The 19,574-nt window shown below is 41.7% G+C and overlaps 2 protein-coding genes across 3 annotated transcripts in view; both read left to right on the forward strand.

The window, feature by feature from the left end:
- Positions 1–10,407, forward strand: part of LOC105816075 (F-box/WD repeat-containing protein 10-like) — a 55,644-nt gene extending 45,237 nt beyond the window's left edge. The window contains exons 17-19 of the mRNA XM_012651390.1: positions 4,421–4,579; positions 6,222–6,493; positions 9,552–10,407. Of these exons, the coding sequence (XP_012506844.1) occupies positions 4,421–4,579; positions 6,222–6,493; positions 9,552–10,366 (1,246 nt within the window). The 3' untranslated portion in view covers positions 10,367–10,407. The remainder of the gene's footprint in view (positions 1–4,420; positions 4,580–6,221; positions 6,494–9,551) is intronic.
- A 1,834-nt stretch (positions 10,408–12,241) lies between these two features.
- LOC105816108 (Golgi apparatus membrane protein TVP23 homolog B) overlaps positions 12,242–19,574 on the forward strand; it is a 20,518-nt gene continuing 13,185 nt past the window's right edge. For both annotated transcript variants that reach the window (XM_012651436.1, XM_012651437.1), the window contains exons 1-3: positions 12,242–12,395; positions 17,426–17,508; positions 18,687–18,831. In XM_012651436.1, coding sequence (XP_012506890.1) covers positions 12,384–12,395; positions 17,426–17,508; positions 18,687–18,831 — 240 coding nt within the window. In that variant the 5' untranslated portion in view covers positions 12,242–12,383. The remainder of the gene's footprint in view (positions 12,396–17,425; positions 17,509–18,686; positions 18,832–19,574) is intronic.

The following is a 19,574-nucleotide window of genomic DNA, read 5'->3' on the forward strand; positions in this document are numbered from 1 at the left end:
GACTCCATTTAACATTTCTTATAAGGTAGGTCTGCCAGTGAGTAACTTTCAGTTTTTGTTTACCTGGGAATGTTTTAATTTCCTCGTTCATTTTTTAAGAATGGTTTTGATATAGAATTTTTGGTTGACAGTTATTTTTTTTTCCTTTTAGCACTTTGAATATGTCATTCCATTATGTTTTGGTTTCCATGGCTTCTGATAAGAAATCATCTGTTAATTTTATTGAAGATCCTTTTTACATGAGGAACTCCTTCTCTCTTGCTGCTTTCAGTATTCTCTGTTTCTCCTTGGTTTTTGACAGTTTGATCATATGCATTCTGGGTATGAGTCTCTTTGAGTTTATCCTAGTTAGAGTTGAGCTTCTTGGGTGTGTAGATTAATGTTTTTCATTATATTTGGCAAGTTTTCAGCCATTAGAGCTTCAAATATTCTTTCTTCCCCTTTCTCTGCTCTCCTTCTGAGACTCATATTATGCATATGTCGATATGTTTGATGATGTCACAGGTTTTTGAGGCTCCACTAACTTTTCTTCATCTTTTTTCTTTTTGTTACACACCCTGGATAATTTCAATGACCTCTTTTCAAGTACATTGCTTCTTTTGCCTGCTTGCATCTGTTGTTAAGCCCCACTAGTGAGTTTTTATTTCAGTTATTATGGTTTTCAACTCTAGAATTTCTACTTGAATTCTTTGGTAATGTTTAACTCTTTATTGATATTATCTATGGTGAGACATCGTTATCATAATTTTCTTTAGTTTTCTAGGGATAATTTTCTTAACTATTTGAACACATTTAAAACAGATGATTTAAAGACTTTGTCTAGAAAGTCTAACACTAGATTTTCTCAGGGACAGTTTCCATTGATTACGTTTTTCTCTGTGTATGGGCCATATTCTCTAGTATCTTTGTATGCTTTGTAATTTTATGCTTTGTAATTTTTTTGTTAAAAAATGGATTTTTAGCAGGGTGCAGTGGCTCATGCCTGTAACCCTAGCACTCTGGGAGGCTGCACGGGAGGATTGCTTGAGGTTGGGAGTTTGAGACCAGCCTGAGCAAGAGCAAGACCCTGTCTGTACTAAAAATAGAAAAATTAGCAGGGTGCAGTGGCATATGCCTATAGTTCCGCCTACTTAGGAGGCTGAGGCAGGAGGATCGCTTGAGCCCAGGAGTTTGAGGTTGCAGTGAGCTATTACATGCCACTGCACTCTAGCCAGGGTGACAGAGTGAGACTCTGTCTCTTAAAATTTTTTTTTTTGTAAAAATTTTTTCTTTAAATTTCTTTAATTTTTTTTCTTTAAATTTTTTTTTTAAGACACAACAGTCTTGCTCTGTTGCCCCCACTGGAGGGCAGTAGCCTAATCATAGCTCACTGTAGCCTTGAACTCCTGGGTTCAAGTGATCCTCCTGCCTCAGCCTCCTGAGTAGCTGAGACTACAGGTGTGTGCCACCATGCCTGGCTAATTCTTTTTTTTAAATTTTTTTGTGGAAACAGGGTTTTGCTATGTTGCTCAGGCTGGTCTTGAACTTCTGGCCTCAAGCAATTCTCGTGCCTTGGCCTCTCAAAGTGCTAGTATTACAGGCCCGAATCACAAACTGAATATTTTGAATATTACAATGTCACAACTCTGGAAATCAGATTTTCTCCTGTCCCCAAGGTTTGTTTTTGTTGCTGCTTATTGTATTAATAGTTTTTGTTTGTTTAGGGACTTTTCTGAACTAATCTTGTGAAGTCTGTATTGTTTTATTAGCTTGGTGGTGAGCAAATGACTGGACAGAGATTTATTTGAACGCCTAGAACCAATTTTTTTCCCAGTCTTTTCCAAGGGGCTCTGTGTGCCTGTTGCTGGAAGACTTCAACATTCAGCCAGGTAGTTTACAACTCTATCCTAGCCCTCACTTCCTGCTCGCACAGAATATCAAGGTTAGCCAGAGGAGAGAGCTTAGGGCTTTCTCAGGTCTTTCTTAAGCATGTGCACAGCCCTGGGCATGTGTGTGGCCATTTAGATTTCCAGGAATATGTCTGAGTTTTTCAAAACCCTCATGGACGTTTCATTCCCAGCCTTTCCTCCAAAGCTTTCTGGTTAGTGTATTGTTTTCCCTAATGGACATCTATTGCCTCAGATAGCAGTAACTAAAACATTTGCCTTTAAATGTTTTCAACAAATGCCCCCCAGGTAGCAGCTTTAACAATGGATGAATTCCTAGTCAGGCGACATAAACACGAGCCTTTTGAGCTAGTCTTCCAGGAAGCTACCAGACAGGTCAAATAATGAATGAAGTCCATTCTGTTCCCTCCAGTACCAGGAACGTGGGCTGTTATATCCATGGCTACCATTAAGCTGGGGAGTGAGAAATGGGATTATGGCAGTTTGACAGGCCACAAAGCTCACTGTTCTTACTGACACAAAGCCATTTTACTTGTCTAAGCACTCTCTGGGTTGTTGCACACCTTTGGTTTTTTCCCAGAGTTCTGGAAAAGTTGATTCTGATGTTTTGTTTGTTTTTTTTTTAAAATGAGTTTTTCCATTGCTTTTATGGAAGGGCTGAATTTCGGAGTTCTTTGATCTATCATTTTCACTGACATTACTCTCTGCATTGTCTTTGATGAACAAGGAGCAAAGGAGCAAAGAAGGAGATAAATAATTTATTTCTAAGGCAGAGATAAAACCCGAAAGAAGACTGGGCTGTTCTAATATCATAGTATCACTATTGTATCAGGTACTGGGCTAAGTTTTTAAAATACCTTAATTAATTTAATCCTAACAGCAATCCTGTGAGGAAGAAATTACTATCCCCATTTCACAGAAGAAAAAAACTGAAAACTGAGAGGTTACTTCCTCAGGGTTATGCAGCCAGTAAGTGGTAGAGTCAGGTTTTGATCCCAGGTTTTTTGATCCCAAAGCTTATGCTTTTAATCACTAGGCTACAGTGGCATAGACTGACCCACCAAATGTCACAGGAACCTATGAGAAGGGAAGTGTAGGATCAGCTCAGCAAGATCAAAAGAGATACACAAAGAGGCAAACTCTTCTGTCACAGGGCATTTCTCCCAGTGCTCAATTACTGAGTTGCTGCTTAGGGCACCAACAAAGTTAGTATATTTTCATCTTGAAAAAATTAGAACTTTGTTGTACTTTTTAATATTTATTTTACAACTTAGTTCTAACTATCATCTATATTATCTATCAATCACATAGGGAGGGGTTCAAGTCACATTTGCCTCCTTGGTGTCCTTTGAATGGGCTAAGCATGTTTCTGCCTTTTGAGGTCTTTGTTATTTCTATTTTGTCCGTGGTTAGGGCCATGAAAAATCTTCATCTGGCCCTGGGATCTGACCAAGGCTAAGGCCAAATGGCATGGATAGATATTCTTTTAACATGCTGTAGAAATGACCATACTCTGAAAACATGAGCAGACAGTCTTTTTTTCCACCAAATATATACTGAGGGCCTACTATGGGCTAGGTGTTGTGCTAGGTAATGAGCACTCAGTGATGAGTAAGACACGAGCTCTGCCCAGAGAATTTGATGGTATACCTGAAGTGTTTGTACATGTGTGATGGGAAGGGGGGGGATGTGGCGAGGAGATTGAGATAGGGGATGGCTTTTCGGAGAAGGTAGCACATGAGCTAGGCCATGGATGGGCTTGGCTGGACAGACAAGGAAGGGATCGATGGACTTGCTTTGTATACAGAATTTAACAAATTGGTGGCATTAAATTCAACTTTTCAGTGTCATTAAGAGAAATGGGATAATTATAGTTCTTAGAATTGAATACTCCACATATCTGAGGTCCAGTGTGAACCGGCTATTGTAGGGAGGATTTTGTTGGAGAGTCTACCTAGGTCTTCTGCTCTCCTCTCTTCTCCTACTAGTCATCACAAAAGGACACTCATAAATCTCATCTCTGGATACAATTTTCCTTAAGCATGTTTCACTGAAGGAAGGAAAGCCACTAATTTAAGACCAAAAAGGAACTGCTGAAATATAAGGTTTTGCTTTATATAATCATTTTCCATCTTGTTTTTTCTTTTTTATATAATATTATTTTACAAGGAATCAAAACATTAAATAATTCTCAGCATTACTTTTGTATAAGTAGATAGCTAGGAATCAAATTGAAAGAGAAAAACATGGTCATCTATATATTAGACCAAAAAAAAAACAAAAACCTGTGACATCAGCCTTTTTGTTTTGCCACCTTGTGGCACTGTGACCTAGCTGCAGGAAAAGTAACTGTAGAACAGGACGAGGTATGCCTTGAAAGTGCATGGTTTACACCCAGGATTATAAAATGCTGGCGAACATAGCTGGCAAAGACAGTTATGGCCACTGCCTCCCAACCACACACAAAATACTCCAAACTATCGTTAAGCCCAAGCAGTTTGCCGGGTATTGCCTGTTGCTCTGTTCCCTTCCAGGGAGGTGCTTCACGTGTCCCTTCTCTTCCTTCGGGTCATCAGCGCCTGTGCAGATGGCAAGATCCGCATTTACAATTTCCTCAATGGGAACTGTCTGAAGGTGATAAAAGCCAATGGCAGAGGTGATCCTGTGCTGTCCTTCTTTATTCAGGGCAACAGGTGTGTGGTAGGTGTGGAGGTCGGAACCACGAGCAATTCTGTCTGGATGATTTTTTTTATCCTTTGGGATCCCAGCCCTGGATTTGCAGTCAGAGGAAGAGAGTGGACGTGCTTCCCTCCAACTTTGGCTGCAGTGGAGTAATAGTCTTGTGGGGGACTAATTAGGCTTTGCACAAAACTTAGCAATCAGGAAGCAGTCATAGTTCATTTTGACTCTTCATCCATTCTGGGTGTTTGGGGAAATCATGCAATGGGTGCAGGATAGCTCTTGTGTAAGGACCATAGTTCTGCCAAAGTGTGGCCCCTGCTTGCTCTTGACTTGTGTATTCAGCTGCCTGGAGCTCCATGGGCTGTCTCTGATGCCCACTTCTAATGCAGAGAGACTTACAGGATGGTGGGGACGGCAGCAGCAGGGGGCCAGTCAGGGAGAGCTGAGCAGGTGAGCTTACAGAAACCAGTACCATGACTGCACTAATGGTATATGGTGCTGTGCTTATTACACAGGAATAGGTTCAGAGGGATATTGTGTGAAAATAACCAAATAGAATCAACTTATAAATTGTACCTCAGGCTCACTTGAGACATCACTTAATCTCTCTGAACCATATTGCCTTCCTTTTAATGAAACTTCATTAATACTATATATCATCTTAAAGGGGGTAGCCTGGTAACAAGGCTCAATAAATGAACACTTTTCAGTTATGAAGTAATGATGCTGTAAAAAACAAATTAGCTCTGGCCTTTCCTCATTGTCAGCATCCAAAGAGAGATGATTTCCTTTTGGCTGCAGTAAAAATTAGTCCAAAAGAGATTTCTTATTGGAATGAGTCCCCAAATTCCATTCAAGCGTTTCCAGCCAAAATAAGCTACTTTTCTAGAGAGTTTGTGTTAACAGTTAAGGTCTTAAAATTGCAGCCTTTTGGAGCAGAAAAGAACCTACACATAGAATCTCCATGTCTTGTTTACAGTTATAGGAGATCTCTACGGGGTTGAGAGGCTGCTTGCTTTGTGTAAATGACAGAAACCAGTGGGTGGGGGAGGCAGGGCTGGGGAAGGGTGCAAGTTCCAAAGCTCTTTGTCTACGGGGCATAAAAGTGGGGATTAGAGAAGACAGAACTCATCCTGCTTTATAAAGCACAGAGATCCTGGAGTGATAGCGTGAAAAGTGTGGGGTCCGTGTGGAGGGTCGCTGGAGGAGGGGACGCCTCCCCATTACAGAGTTTGCCTCATTGCCATCGCAGCAAAGGAAACATTGGTTTGGAAGCTGTGCTTTAAAAAAAGGGAATGAGTTTCAAGACATCAGTGTATCTAAGCTTCTGGGCACCTTAGGTACCTGGCACTCGTTCTAGGAACGGAAATTCATTTAAAAGTATTTTAACTTAAAAAGTGAAACAATCAGAACATATGTGTCCATTCACATTTATTTTTTAAAGAAAAGAGCTACAAAGTGACCCCTGCTGCATGGCCTGACACCTTTTACCGCCCTCGACTCTCCAACACCCTACACTAGCCTGTTAGTGTGGCCATTACCTGGGCACTGTTCCCTGGGCCTCAGGATTGGAGGGGACGGTAATTGATCACGATGCGTCTTTTGGTGGCCTGCATGCTCCTTTTGTGGACAATCTTGTTGTTTTGGTTCCAGGATGGTGGTCAACACAGAAAGCAACATCCTCATGTTCCAGTTTGAGCCCATAAAATGGCAGTATGCCCAGGAAAGAAGTAAACAAAAGAATAAGAAGGAGAGAGGGGACGAAAAGGAAGAAAACGGACTCACGGAAATTCTCTCCAGGTCTAGCACTCAGATGTATAGCCTGAGAGACTCTGCATCCAGTAAACAAACTGTGACCCCGGAGTTCCTGTCAAGTAAACCTCACAAGTCCCGTGCTGTCCCGAAGGCGGCCAAGTTATCTTCAGGTAAAGGAGCCAAACCCAGCAGTTTCAGTGACAATCAGTGGAGGAGGTGAGGGGGGCCCAGGACTGGTTTCTCTGTGGGATATTTTGGCCAGTGGTTTCCTGAGGCATAAATCCTAACCCTTCAGGAATGTCGGACCCATTCTCTTCGATCTGCCAAACTACTAATATTTGTTAGCCTGATTTTCAAGGTTTAGATTTTCAAACTTATTAGAATCTTTTTACAGTAGGTAAGACCAGCCTTAATATTTGCCATTAAAACAAAACAAACAAACAACATCCTCACCCCCCAAAATTCAAACATATATTAAATATAACTATTTCCTCAGGACAGAGACAAGAAGTAACTGTAAGCAGAAAAGTGTTCTATACAGAATGTCTTCTCTTTAGACCTCTGAGAGAGCTCTGAGAGAGGATATGTGTAGCTAGAAAATCTTAGTTATAAAGCCAGGGTGTGTGTGTGTATGTGTGTGTGTGTGTGTGTGTGTGTGTGTGTAAGTCGGGGTGCAGGCATGGCTCATGCCATTTGTAAGACATCCAAAGAATAAATTATGTGTAGGTTAGAGTAGCAAGACTCCTTTTTACCCGTCCTGTCTTTGGCATGTAAAATTGGATCTACAGATCTATAGAGAACACCAATAGATCATTCCCAAGCATATTGCACCACACGTAGTTAGCTCCCTCTTGAGAAGAGGCAACCAAGAATTTCAGATAATGCTTAAGCTTCATAAGTCAGTGGGAAAGTAGGTGGGAGGGGAGCCAGGATGTGATCGGACCTAGTCTCTCCAGGTGACTACTTAGTTCCTATGGCAATAAATGATATGGTGCTGGGTACAAAAAATACAGCTGGAGAGAAGGAATAAGTCCCAGTGCGCAACTGCACAGTGGGGTGACTATAGTTAACAATAATTTATTGTATATTTCAAAATGCTAGAAGAGAAGACTTGGAATATTCCCAACACAAAGAAATGATATACGTTTGAGATGATGGATAGCTTAATTACCATGAACTGATCATTACACATTGTATACATGTATAAAAATATCACATGTACCCCATAAATATGTACAATTATTATGTACCCATAAAAACCAAAATGGTGATATTTTGGGTGAAAATCAGTCCAATTATCAGCCCTCATTATTACTGATTATAGTATTATTATTATGCCGTTATCATTCACACCTAACTGAAGTATACCATGACTACATTTTCTTCCTAAATCTCAATCTCAATTTAGCAATGTTAGTGGAGCAAGCTCAAAGCAAGTATTATTATTATTATGCCGTTATCATTCACACCTAACTGAAGTATACCATGACTACATTTTCTTCCTAAATCTCAATCTCAATTTAGCAATGTTAATGGAGCAAGCTCAAAGTCAAGAAAAGCTAAAATTGCCCCAAAGAGATAGCAAGAAGAGAGCTTATTCTGTTCATAAGGAAGCACATGGCACGGATGGTGGGCAAGAGACTTTGGAAGCAAAATCTGAGGCAGGAGGTAAGACGAATGGTGATACCTTATTCTGAACTAGTGGTGAGATCAGAACTCATTTTCTCTCTTTTTCTGTCTCTGTCTCTCAATTTTAGTTTTGTTTTCCAGCAGGCCAACAACTTTGCTTATCTTTCAGAATTCAGAATGAATGCAATGCCTGGCTTCACCTAAGAGTGACTGGTTTTCCTTAATTGTCCCCTTACTACACTGAGGCCATAGAGGGAGAACCTTTCTAAGACCCAAGGTTCCAGTTTTTGGCTCACAGCCTGCCTCTGTTCCCAGCCAGTCAGCTTCCTCACTTCTTGGGGGCAATGGTTGAGCCGATAATGAAAAATCTATACTATGGAATATTATATATAGCTAAAAATTGTTTGAGGAGGATCCATATATAGTAACTTGGAAAGCAATCCACAATATATTATCATGTGAAAAAGACAAATTAAAACGAGCTCATCACAATTCTCTTTTTTATAAAAAGAGAAAAGTTATGCATTATTTGGGGTTTGGAAGAAGAGCAGGGAAGATTTTGACATCGTATTTTCACTCAGTTTTATATGTTATAATAAAATATTGTTTAATTAGCAAAGTAAAGGTTCGGGGAAAATTTGAAGTTTCATTCTGTCCTAGTGTGTTCACACACAAACATCTTGGGCTAAAACCTATTTGGCCGAGGAAAATTATATTCTGAATACGCCATTGCATTTTATTCCCTGGTGTAGCTTGGGGTACAGATTTTACTTGCTAGGTCGGATTAAGCAAATGAATTCTACGTTTCATGACTCAGTTATTTCTTTTTGTAAAATAAGGATGATGCTTTCAGTGTTTCTGTGTGGTATCGTAGGGACTGAAAAGCCCAAATGGAAGGGACGTTATAGATTTGCTCACCTGTGAAGACATTTTTGTTAACTTATAACTTTGTTATAACTTGTTAACTTAGACACTTCTGAGGCTTTGACCACAAAACACTATGGCAGAGGGAATCTCTTATTCTGGTCAGTGACTTTTGGACCTGCCGCTATTGTTCAAAACATTTTGGGAACTCCTCTGGAGGAACCGTCTTTTAGTCATGTTATGATTATTTTGCATTACCCAGGGGTGATATATTCTTTGAAGGCAGGTTTGATTTTGGGAAACATCCAAGATTATTTGGAGTCAAATTTAATCAATAAGTAGAGATCAAACTTTGCAATACAATTGTTGTTGTTTAAAATACAGGTATGTTACTACTATACATTTACAAAGCCTGCTTTGTGTGAATCATATATGGTATGTGAAGGTCTTTCCCCAAAAGGAAGTTTAAAAAATATGTGGACCATTGGAGTCGCATCTAGAGGCTAAAACACACTTTACACAATACTGGCATATTTATTAAAAACTTCTTTAAATCATTAAATCATTTCTGGTATCACCATTTCCGATACCACTGGGGATGTCTGCCCAGGTGATGGCATGCCTGTTAGGCAACAAAGACTTCAGCATGCCTAGCTGTTAGAATGGCTCTAACTTTCATGCATGAGTACTTAATATTTTCCATGGAATGCTGATTTTTTTTTTTCTTTGAAAAAGCAGATGATGTGATGAAAGTACGAAAACAAGGACAACTGGAAACTCCTGGAGAATTGATCCATCACCCAAAGAAAAAGTCCTGGAAAATGCCTATGTCGCCTGACCGATTCCTCCTGACTGTCAGTGCCCTGCAGCAAGCTCATAATTCAGGGGAGTTTGCCTATCCCCATAGGCCTAAAACCCAAGTCATTGATGCCTGGGGACCTTCAATCTCGCACCCAAGGAAGGTCCTGAATTTCAAAGGAAAATCAGTCCAACATGCAGTTGACAGGTTGAGATTCAGCAATCCTCCCATAGATGTGAAAAAAACCAATGTTCCCCTTGAAACCCAGAAGTTGCAGCCCAATTTTAAGAACTCTTTGCATAGTCCCAGAGTCCAGTCCACCATCCCCCAGCCCCTGATTATCCGCCCTAAGTTCTCAGGTAGCTTAAAGGAAGACCAAGTGACCAGTTCAACTGAAGGGGCAGTGCACCGTACGGGCCCCCTGACCAGTTTGCAGGTCATCAAACAGCACCACATGCTTGCTCCACATGTGAGCACCCTGTCTCTCAAGAAAGAACGGGCTCGCTTATGCACAGCCCTCAATCCCCTTAGAATGAACACTGGGTTCATGCTGTTGACCGTGAAGGAGGAGAAAGAGTACAGGGAAGCCAGGATGAAGGAATATCAGGTGAGGGAGTCCACTGCAGTGGTTGATCCAGGAAAAGCCAGCAAAGCTGCATGGATCAGGAAGATCAAAGGCCTGCCTATTGATAATTTCATGAAGCAAGGGAAAACTGCAGCCCCTGAACTTGGACAAAATGTATTTATCTAAACCAGTCTTGGGGAATTACCATGTCTTATGATAAACAGAAAACCAAGTCAGGTGGATGTTGGTGTTTGGCCTTTTTTTTTTTTTTTTTTACTATTTCCTCCCTGGTAATTACAATTAACTTGAGAACTCCTAATTATCTTCCTATGAGCCAAAGAACTGATATCATCAAAGTAAGAAATGCAAGGAGTCTGGGAGATATCAGCATCTGTATTCCCACTGAAAACCATTCAGTGAGACTTAGGGAAGCCGAGTTTCACTGATGGAGGGTGGGGAGGTGATCACTGGAAATTAGATATTACTACCAGTTTAGGGCTATTAGTTCTGCCAGCAAATCAAGTGCTGGGATTATGTCAGAATAATGCATTGGAGTTTCCTGGTATTTTTGTGTAGAAGACTGATGAAACTCAGTGAATTCAGTTAAGAATCTAAAAGGGGAAGTTCTCAATGGTGTTGACCTATTGCATTGGAGAATGTTTTGTGTGCTTTTCCTTCTCAGGGCTAACTCCTATGGAAGAGAATTAAGCATACTCATTCTGTCTACAAAGAGGGACACTAATATTGAGTGTGTTGATGTTTCCACTTAAACCTCTGGAGGATGGTGTCAGGGACCAGATGAGTAATTCAGAAGTGCAGCCCACCGGGCTATGGCCCATTGGCGAGCTCAAGCCCCATACAAAGCCTACTACTCAGTGGCTCAGCAAGGCCTGATCTTTTGCCTCTTCAAGAAAAGCCAGAAATTCACATTTTTCTGAGAAATGCCATAAATTTTAAAGGATGGTAATGAATTCAAATAGAATGCATAACAAAAGCAAAAGTAACAAAAAGACAACTCCAAGAACCTCCACAACAATGGATGGGCCACTGAAAACATGCATGGGCAGTCTGGATGCACAGCCCGGATTTCTCGGCTTCAGCTTTTCACCTCTGAGGGCACCAGTGCAATGGCTTTGCCAAGCGATCTCTCCTTTGAGAAATGCAGGGCTTTTCCCCCTTCATTATTCAAGTATTGGATTTAAGAAAGCACTGGCACACAACTTTTAAGTTGTGATCTTAATGGATAGAATCCCCTCAATTAAGGAAATGTGTGAATAAACATTATTCCATGATCCTTCCAACAGCTGTCTGACTAGGCTGGACAGACAGGATACTGTTATCATCACCGTCTCAAAGACCTAACACCCCTTAAATTTTACGTCCTTTGTCCAGGCAAGACCGCATCATGAGCGGCTGGACCTAGAACAGTAATAAAAATAACGTGTCCCATTTGCAAGATACTTACATTGTAAGGATACCACTATCACCCCCACTTTATGATTAAGAAAAGAAGTACATAAAGGTTGGTTATATAATTGGTAATAGAGGACCCAAGACCCCAAACTCCAGAGCGCACGGTCTCTACCATTCCTTACTGTTTCCTGACATCTAAGATTATTTTCCTTCCATAATACCCTCATCGTCCTCTCGCCTTGTTCTTCTTACTAACGTTTTACCCCTTCGAAAGCGCACGTTTATTTTTTTAATTGCTTCTAAAATTTAAAGCACAAAATATGATACGGTACAAAAATCCATGTCATTGTGTAACACTCAGACAAAATTAAATTATGGTATAATTAAGTCCCGACCCCTGCACTCATGGCATCGACGCCGGCGGTAATGACTTTAGAGTTTGCACCCAGTAGACAGTAAACATTTCCCTGTAACAAACCACGAAGCTTTCCCCTTTGAGCCTACTGTGGTCCTGGGTTCCTTTCCCAGCTCCTTTTCGCTCCTGTTTGGGCCAGATTTCGCTCCCGCCCGGTCTGCCCTCCTCGCCCCGCCCCCAGGAGACCCCGCCCCCGGCCGCCCCGCCCACAGAGTTACTCGGCCCGCGAGGCGCCTCAAAGCGGAAGTGGGGCGGGACGGGGGTTTGTATATAGGCCCCTCCTGGTCCGTGGTAATGGATACGTCAGTTCCGGTCCGGACCTGGAGGCTGACTCGCTGACGTGGCTCCCGGAAGTGGGGCTGGCGCAGAGTCGTTATGTTGCAGCAGGTGAGGGGCGCTGGGAGAGGCGGTGGCTCTTGGGGGCCCGCCCTGCAGGGTCCTTTGGGCGGGAGTGGAGCGTCTCTTCCCGGTACCAGAACTCCAGGAGGACCGGGGTGGGCGGGCGAGAGTGGAGTGCCGTGTGCTGTTGTCCAGGGAGGGCGGCTGGGCGCTCCAAGGGCTCTGGTGGAGGCGTGACCCAGGCGGCGCTGAGCAGGGGCAGCTTGCGGCTGTGGAGAAGCCCATTGTCCGCAGACGTTGAGCGCTAGGTGGACCCCGTGCTGGGCTGCAGCGGCGCTCCAGGGGTGAGGTCGCGGTGGTCTCTCTTTCCTCAGCCTTTAGTGCGTAAACTGGGGTGAGGGGGAGCGGCCTGCGGGCATCTCTTTGCTCCCTCCTAGCTGACCCTTAGGGATGCGCTGCGATCTTTTAGGAACAGTACACTGCCAGAGCCCTGCTTTCAAGTTATTGATAGCAAACTAACTTTGATGGTGATTATCACGTTTTTGCTCTTAGCGTTAATTATAGGCCACAGGTTTACAGCTAAAGATTAGTAAGATTAATAATCTCTTCCTTTTAGGAAGAAAATTACTGTTTATAGTCACAGATTATCTTAAGTATTTTTCCTTTTGGTTCACAAATAACTTACTGAGGGATTACTATGGCCCAGACACGGTTCTAGGCCCAGAGATAGGGCTGTGAACAGTACACAGGTTTCTTGCCCTGAATTGTCAGATTGGGGGAGTGGATTCTAGGAGATGGGGGCAGTAAAGGAGGTGGGTGACCTGATAAATTACATAACTAAAGATATTTTCAGATAATAATAAATCGCAAAGACAGAGTGATGAAATAGTAAGTATCTGAGGATAGGACAGCTAGGATTTATGGTCAGAAAGGCCACTTATGAGATGACGACTTGAGTGGAGAAAATCCATTGATGGTTAAATTCAGCTGTCTGAACTTGCACCCAGGCCAAATGAGGCTGGAGAAACACACAACCGTGCTGACTGTTCCCACTTGGTAAGTTTCTGACTATGAACCTCAAGTGAGCCCTCAGTGCTGCAATCATTTCTACATTTCCACAGTCCCCTCACACTCCTTATGCAACTACTGGAACTTCTCTCTTCTCAAACATTTATTCCCTTATTCTCTCGTAGCTGATAACTTTGCTTCTTGTTTCATTGAGAGATGGAAGGCATCAGAAGAGAATTTGCACACCACCTGCCTACCTTATATGCATCTTTACCCATAATCTCCCATGTAGTCTTTTACTGAACTGTTTTTGCCCCATTCTTAAGCCCTCCCCTCTACTTGTTCTCTGGTTTCCATCCCCTCTTGCCTACTGGAAGGCATTGTTCAGCAGTTCTTTTTCCTGCATGGTCAGTCTTTTTTTTTTTTTCCTTTTTAAAAGCTCGTTCACATCAGCATATAAACATGCTTTAATTTCTCCTATCTTAAAAAATAAAAACTTGACCTCACATGCCCTTTCAGCTGTCACCACAGTCTTTGTTCCTTGAAAGACTTGTCTATATTTGTCTCTTAATTCTTCTATTCTCTCATATCCATTCTAGTTAGCCTTTTTCCTCCAGCCCTGCCATACTGAACTGCCCTTATTGAGGTCACTGATGACCAGTTAAAATTACAGTGGTCAATTGGTTTTAATCTTACTTGTGAGCAAAATTTGTCACAGTTGTTCCGATCCTACTCCTGGAAGCACTTCACTTGGCTTCCAGGACACCACCTCTCACTCTCTCCTGGCTCTCCTCCCACTGCTCGGTACTTCCTTTTCAGTCCCCACCACCTATTCCTTCTTTTCTTTCTGACCTCTAAAAATTGGAGTGCCCACAGTCTCTCTTTGACATCTTTGTCCTTTTAGCTGTTCAGGACAAAATCTCTGGCATCTTCCTTGACTCCTTTTGTCTTACCTTCAACCCATCAGCAAATCCTGTCAGCTCTACCTTGAAATGTATTCGGAATCTGTCTGCTTTTCACCACTGTATCCACCCTGAATCAGTCCCTTACTTCTTGCTTCCATTATTGAAGTGGTCTCCTGACTAGTGTCTTACTTTGTGTCTTTGTCTCTCCCCCTTCCCCCAACCTCCAGATTCTTAATACAGTAGCCAGAATTTTCTTTTTAATGGGTGAGTCAGAACATGTCAGTCCTATGCTCCAAACACTGCAATGATTCTCCCTCTCAGATTTTTTTTGAAGTTCACATAGTAGCATCTTAAATTATCCAAATTCAAACTTCTGATTTTGCCCCAAAATTTGTTGTGCCCATGGTCTTCCTCAGTAAATGCAACTCAGAAAGTGCAGTGCTATTTGTCCCTTTTTTGGTTGTACGCTTACATCGGTGTCTGACATATGGTGGGCCCTGTATTTACTGAAGGAATGGGAATAAGCCAGTCTTTCAAAGAGCAGGGTAAGAGGAATGTTCTAGGACTGTGCAGAAGGACCTGATGGGGTGCAAGTTTGGCATGTTTAAGGAACTAAAAAGAAGGCCAGTCTGGCTGGAGATTAGTTACTGTGTAAGTTTCCTATTGCTGCTGTAACAAATTACCATAGTAACTTAGTGCCTTATAAATGCCTTGTTGTTTTACAGTTCTGGTGGTCAGAAGTACAAAATGAGTCTCGAGGGGCTAAAAATCAAGGTGTGGGAAGGGTGTTGTTCCTCTTGGATGTGCTAGGGTAGAATCCATTTCCTCGCCTTTTCTATCTTCTAGAGATTAGTGGTCCCTTCCTCCATCTTCAAAGCCATCAGCATGACATTGAGATCCCTCTCTGATCTCTCCTTTTCCTTATTTTATCACCTTCTCTGACTCTAACTCTCCTGTGTCCCTCTTATAAGCACCATTGTGATTGTATCATTGGGCCCACCTGGATAATTCCCCCACCTCAAGACCCTTAATTTAATTACATCTGTTTACATCTGCAGAATTCTTTTTTGCCAAATAAATTTACATATTCACAGGTTTCAGAGATTAGAACCTAGACATCTTTGCAGGGGTGAGAGAAGGCATTATTAAGCCTAGTGCATTTAATAAAGGGAGAATGGCCTGAGATAAAGGTCTTAGAGGTGGGCAGAGACCAGATAGATTGTGATGGGTCAAGATAGGGAGTTGGTTTTTTATTTGAAGTGCTGTGGGTTTTAAGTAGGGGAATGATCTGATGTGAAAAAGTCTCTACTGGATGGAGCTTCAACAGTGGGGATTAAGAGCAGAAGGCCTCGACTTTTTATTCATAACATCATATGTTGGATGTTGGCTGCATGTTATAAGCATCTTGGGAGCTTTAAAAAAATCCAGATGCCTGGATCATACCTCAGAGCAATTACATTGAACCCCTGGGAGTGAGATCCAGATACCAGCTTTTTTTTTTTTTTTTTTTTTTTTTAAAAAAAAAAGCCCAAACAGGCATTCCAGTGTGTAGCCAAGGTTGAGAACCAGTGGTCTCATAGATCTAACTCCATTTGTCTTTCCAGCCTTAGCTCATAACTCTGCTTCTTCCACCCTTCACTTACCGTGTGGGCTACTTGGCCATTTCCTGTATTCCCACATCTGTGCCTTTGAACGTATACTTAGTCTAGGGACTAGAGTGAGCAGGAGGCCCACGTGGACTGTCAAGACCTGGCTGATAAACTTTCTGCCAGGAAGCTTCTCCAGTGCTCTCTAGTAGAAATGATTCTCTTCCTTCCCTGGTTCCCATTTGCACTTAGATTTCTCCTAGTACCAATCTCAGTCTGCTGTGTATTATAGGTAGTTGCCTCCTTTGCTTATCACGCCTTCAACAAATATTGTACCACTTGGCCAGTTGCTCTGCTAGACGGTGGGACTTATTGCATACAGTACAGACAGTCCTTGTCCTCTAGTAGTTTAGTCTAGATGGAGATAGGAGGGGGCAGACTTGCAGTAAGAGGACCCTGAGATGATTGTTCAAGTGGAGATTTGTCCAAGTGTCATGGGAACATGGGAGTTTCAGGGAAAGTTTCTCAGGTATTTCAGTATTTGAGCTGATACTTGAAGGATGATTTGGTGTTTGTCCGATGGTGAGCTAGGTAGGAGATGGGGACGGGAAAAGTTTTCTGAGTAGACAAAATACGTGAAAGGCAGAAAGATGGAAGAGACCGTAGTGTTCTCAGGGACCGTGTAGTGACGGTATTGCTGCAGTTTCTAGTGAAGGGAGAGTCATGAAGGAGTTCAGTTTTATCCTGTGTATGTAGAGGGGCCATTGCAAAGTTCGTGCAGGGCAGGCTGGTGAGTGGCACTAGGAGAGGCACAGGAACAGCTTCTTGTGGTTGAGGCTGAGGGGGAATTGCAGTGACTTGAGGTGTGAACCACTCTTCAGAAGCCCAAGGTGGTGAAAGGAAGGAATGCAATGGAAGGTAGAAGATTGAAGGGGAGATTCAGGATTAGGGCTTATAAAAAATCTTTTTCTCCCAACAAGCGGCATTTGAAGAAATTTATATGCTGATTAGAAAGATCTAATAGAGACACCTGAAGATAGAAGAAAGTGTAAATATGTAAACAAAGGGAAAAATGATGGAACGAGCCCCTGAGGAGGCATCAAATGAAGAGATTCAGAGCACAAATAATTGTTCGGCCTTGGATAAGAAGAGAAGGAGTTGTGAGTAGGAGTCATGGAAACAGGGATGCAGTCAGATGATTTTGTAGCCAAAAACATCAAGTTTATCCCTGATAGCCTTAGCTTTCTCTGTGACTTGGGAGAGAGCAGCTGAAAATAATGTGTTAATAAGTTTACAGGACTGTCTCCTGCACTCCGGTGTTTTCTCGGTGTTTTCTCGTGGTGCTCGGCAGTCCAGGGGCAGGGGAGGAGCAGCAGATTGTTGGATCACCACAGGAGGCTTCTGCCAGATGATTGGGGTGGGGAGGGGGGATCTGCACATGCCCTTTTCCTAGGTTGTGGATTGCTGTGACCACGTCCTAATTTTATCTTCTCTTTCAATGACTGTGCGACTTTGCGTGTGGTGGCTGTGTAAATACTGAATTTCATTTTGCTTCATGGATATTTACTTTGCCTACTAGGACAGTAATGATGACACTGAAGATGTTTCACTGTTTGATGCAGAAGAGGAGACAACTAACAGACCAAAAAAATCCAAAATCAGGTATGAGGCTAGCTTACCGAGTCATGCTGCTGTCCAGTTCTGTTCTGTTCATACGTGGCAGCCAATGGGATTCAAGGCAAAGTGGCTGCAATGTGCTTGTGAATGTTGTGTATTGCTAGTTTGATATTTAGTATGAGACAAAGGTAACATTTCAGATGTTTTTGGGAATAATTGGCATATGGAATTTTACTTTAATACAGAGTTTTTAAATCAGCAAATCCAATTATTTCAACACCTGTGTTTTTAATTCCTTGCTACTGTTTTCTAAGGATGCACCATTTCATTATATAGTTTCTGTAGATACATTACATTTTGATTTATTGTGCAAATTTCAGAATTACATCTTTTGTATCAAAACCATGAAACTCTCAAGCCAACAAATTTCTATTCTAATTTAGTTCTCTAGTCTAAAGAAATTCATTTAATGAAATCAAATTCTATTTGAACCTTGAAAACATATGCTACGTGAAGGATGCCAGTCCTCAAAGACCACATATTGTATGATTTCATTTACATGAAATGTCCAGAATAGGTGAATCTATAGAGACAGAAGATAAATAGTGGTTACCCAGGGCTGAGGGGGTTGGAAGTAAATGGGGAGTGACTGCCAGTGGGTACAGAGTTTTCTTTCTGGGGTGATAAAAAGTTGGAAGATTGGTTGTGGTGATGATTGCACAACACTGTGAATGTACTAAAACCCATTAAATTGTATACTTTTAAATAGGTAAATTGTATGGTATGTGAATTATATCTCAATAAGCTGTTAAAAAAAAAACCAAAAAAACTCTACCTGACAGTGACTTTGTCTTAATGCCCGAAGTGATTTCAGAGGGCCTAGAAATTCTTTTGGTATGATTTGAAAACAGGATTCAAATTCTAAGACTATAGTTTCCTTATTTCTCCAAGCTAGGTAAAGTTTCTTGTTATATATTTTGTGAAAGTTTGTATTCAATGAGGGGTTAAAGTCATGTTTACATACAGTATTTTCTGTGATGACAGGGCCTAGTCAAATACTGGGGCTTAAGAAAAAAGAGAGATAGGAGATTTGCTTCCTCCTCAAGTCATCTTATTTTGACAAAACTTCACGGTTATGTCATAGGTAAAACATTTTTCATCTCCATCTGCTAGTACCTGTAGTAAATGTAACTGCATTTCTTTTGTTATGTTTTGGTTTTCAGACACCCAGTGGCATCCTTTTTCCATTTATTCTTCCGAGTCAGTGCAATTATCGTCTATCTTCTCTGTGAATTGCTCAGCAGCAGCTTTATTGCTTGTATGGTGACAATTATCTTGTTGTTGTCATGTGACTTTTGGGCAGTGAAGGTAGGTTTGATTGTCTTTATTTTAAAATTGTATTTAATGTGAGATTGAATGACATGAAATGTAAGAAATATGAAACCTAGTATTTTGGATTGGTATTAATTTATCTCTTTTGCTACTTCAGGTCTCATCTGTGTTAAAGTGCTACATATATCAGCCATATATGTGTAATATAATAACCTACATGTCATCACTTTATATGTTCTACATACATCAGAACACATGTAGGTTATTATACTACTAAGTTTTCTGTGCCACATGTCAACCTACATCAGCTTTAAAATTAAGTAAGCAAACAAATGTGACTAGCAGCCACAGACCCTACATATTGCTTGTAATCCAGACCTCTAGTTTTGCTTCAGGATCACCTCGATGTGCCATGTATAATCTCTAGATAAGGTCCCCGTATAGTCCACAGATACTTAAAAAGTACCCACCTTTTGCAAAGGCTTCTATGGGAGCTCCAGGGCAGTGTTTCTCAACCAGAGGCAAGTTTGCCTCCCATAGGACATTTGTCAACGCCTGAAGACATTTTTTTTTGGTTGTTACAACTGGGGGTGGGGGAATGCGATAATGGCATCTAGTGGATAGTGGCCAGGTGTGCTGCTAAACATCTTAAGATGCACAGGACATCCCCCCCATTGCCCAACAAAGAGTTATCTGGCCCAAAATGTTGATTGTGCCAAGGTTGAGAAACCTGCTATAGAAGATAGAAAGGAGTGTAAGAAATGCTTTCACACTTAAAG

This window comes from Propithecus coquereli, unplaced genomic scaffold (genome assembly GCF_000956105.1).
Source record: "Propithecus coquereli isolate 6110/MARCELLA unplaced genomic scaffold, Pcoq_1.0 Scaffold355, whole genome shotgun sequence".
NCBI classification, from domain to species: Eukaryota; Metazoa; Chordata; class Mammalia; order Primates; family Indriidae; genus Propithecus; species Propithecus coquereli.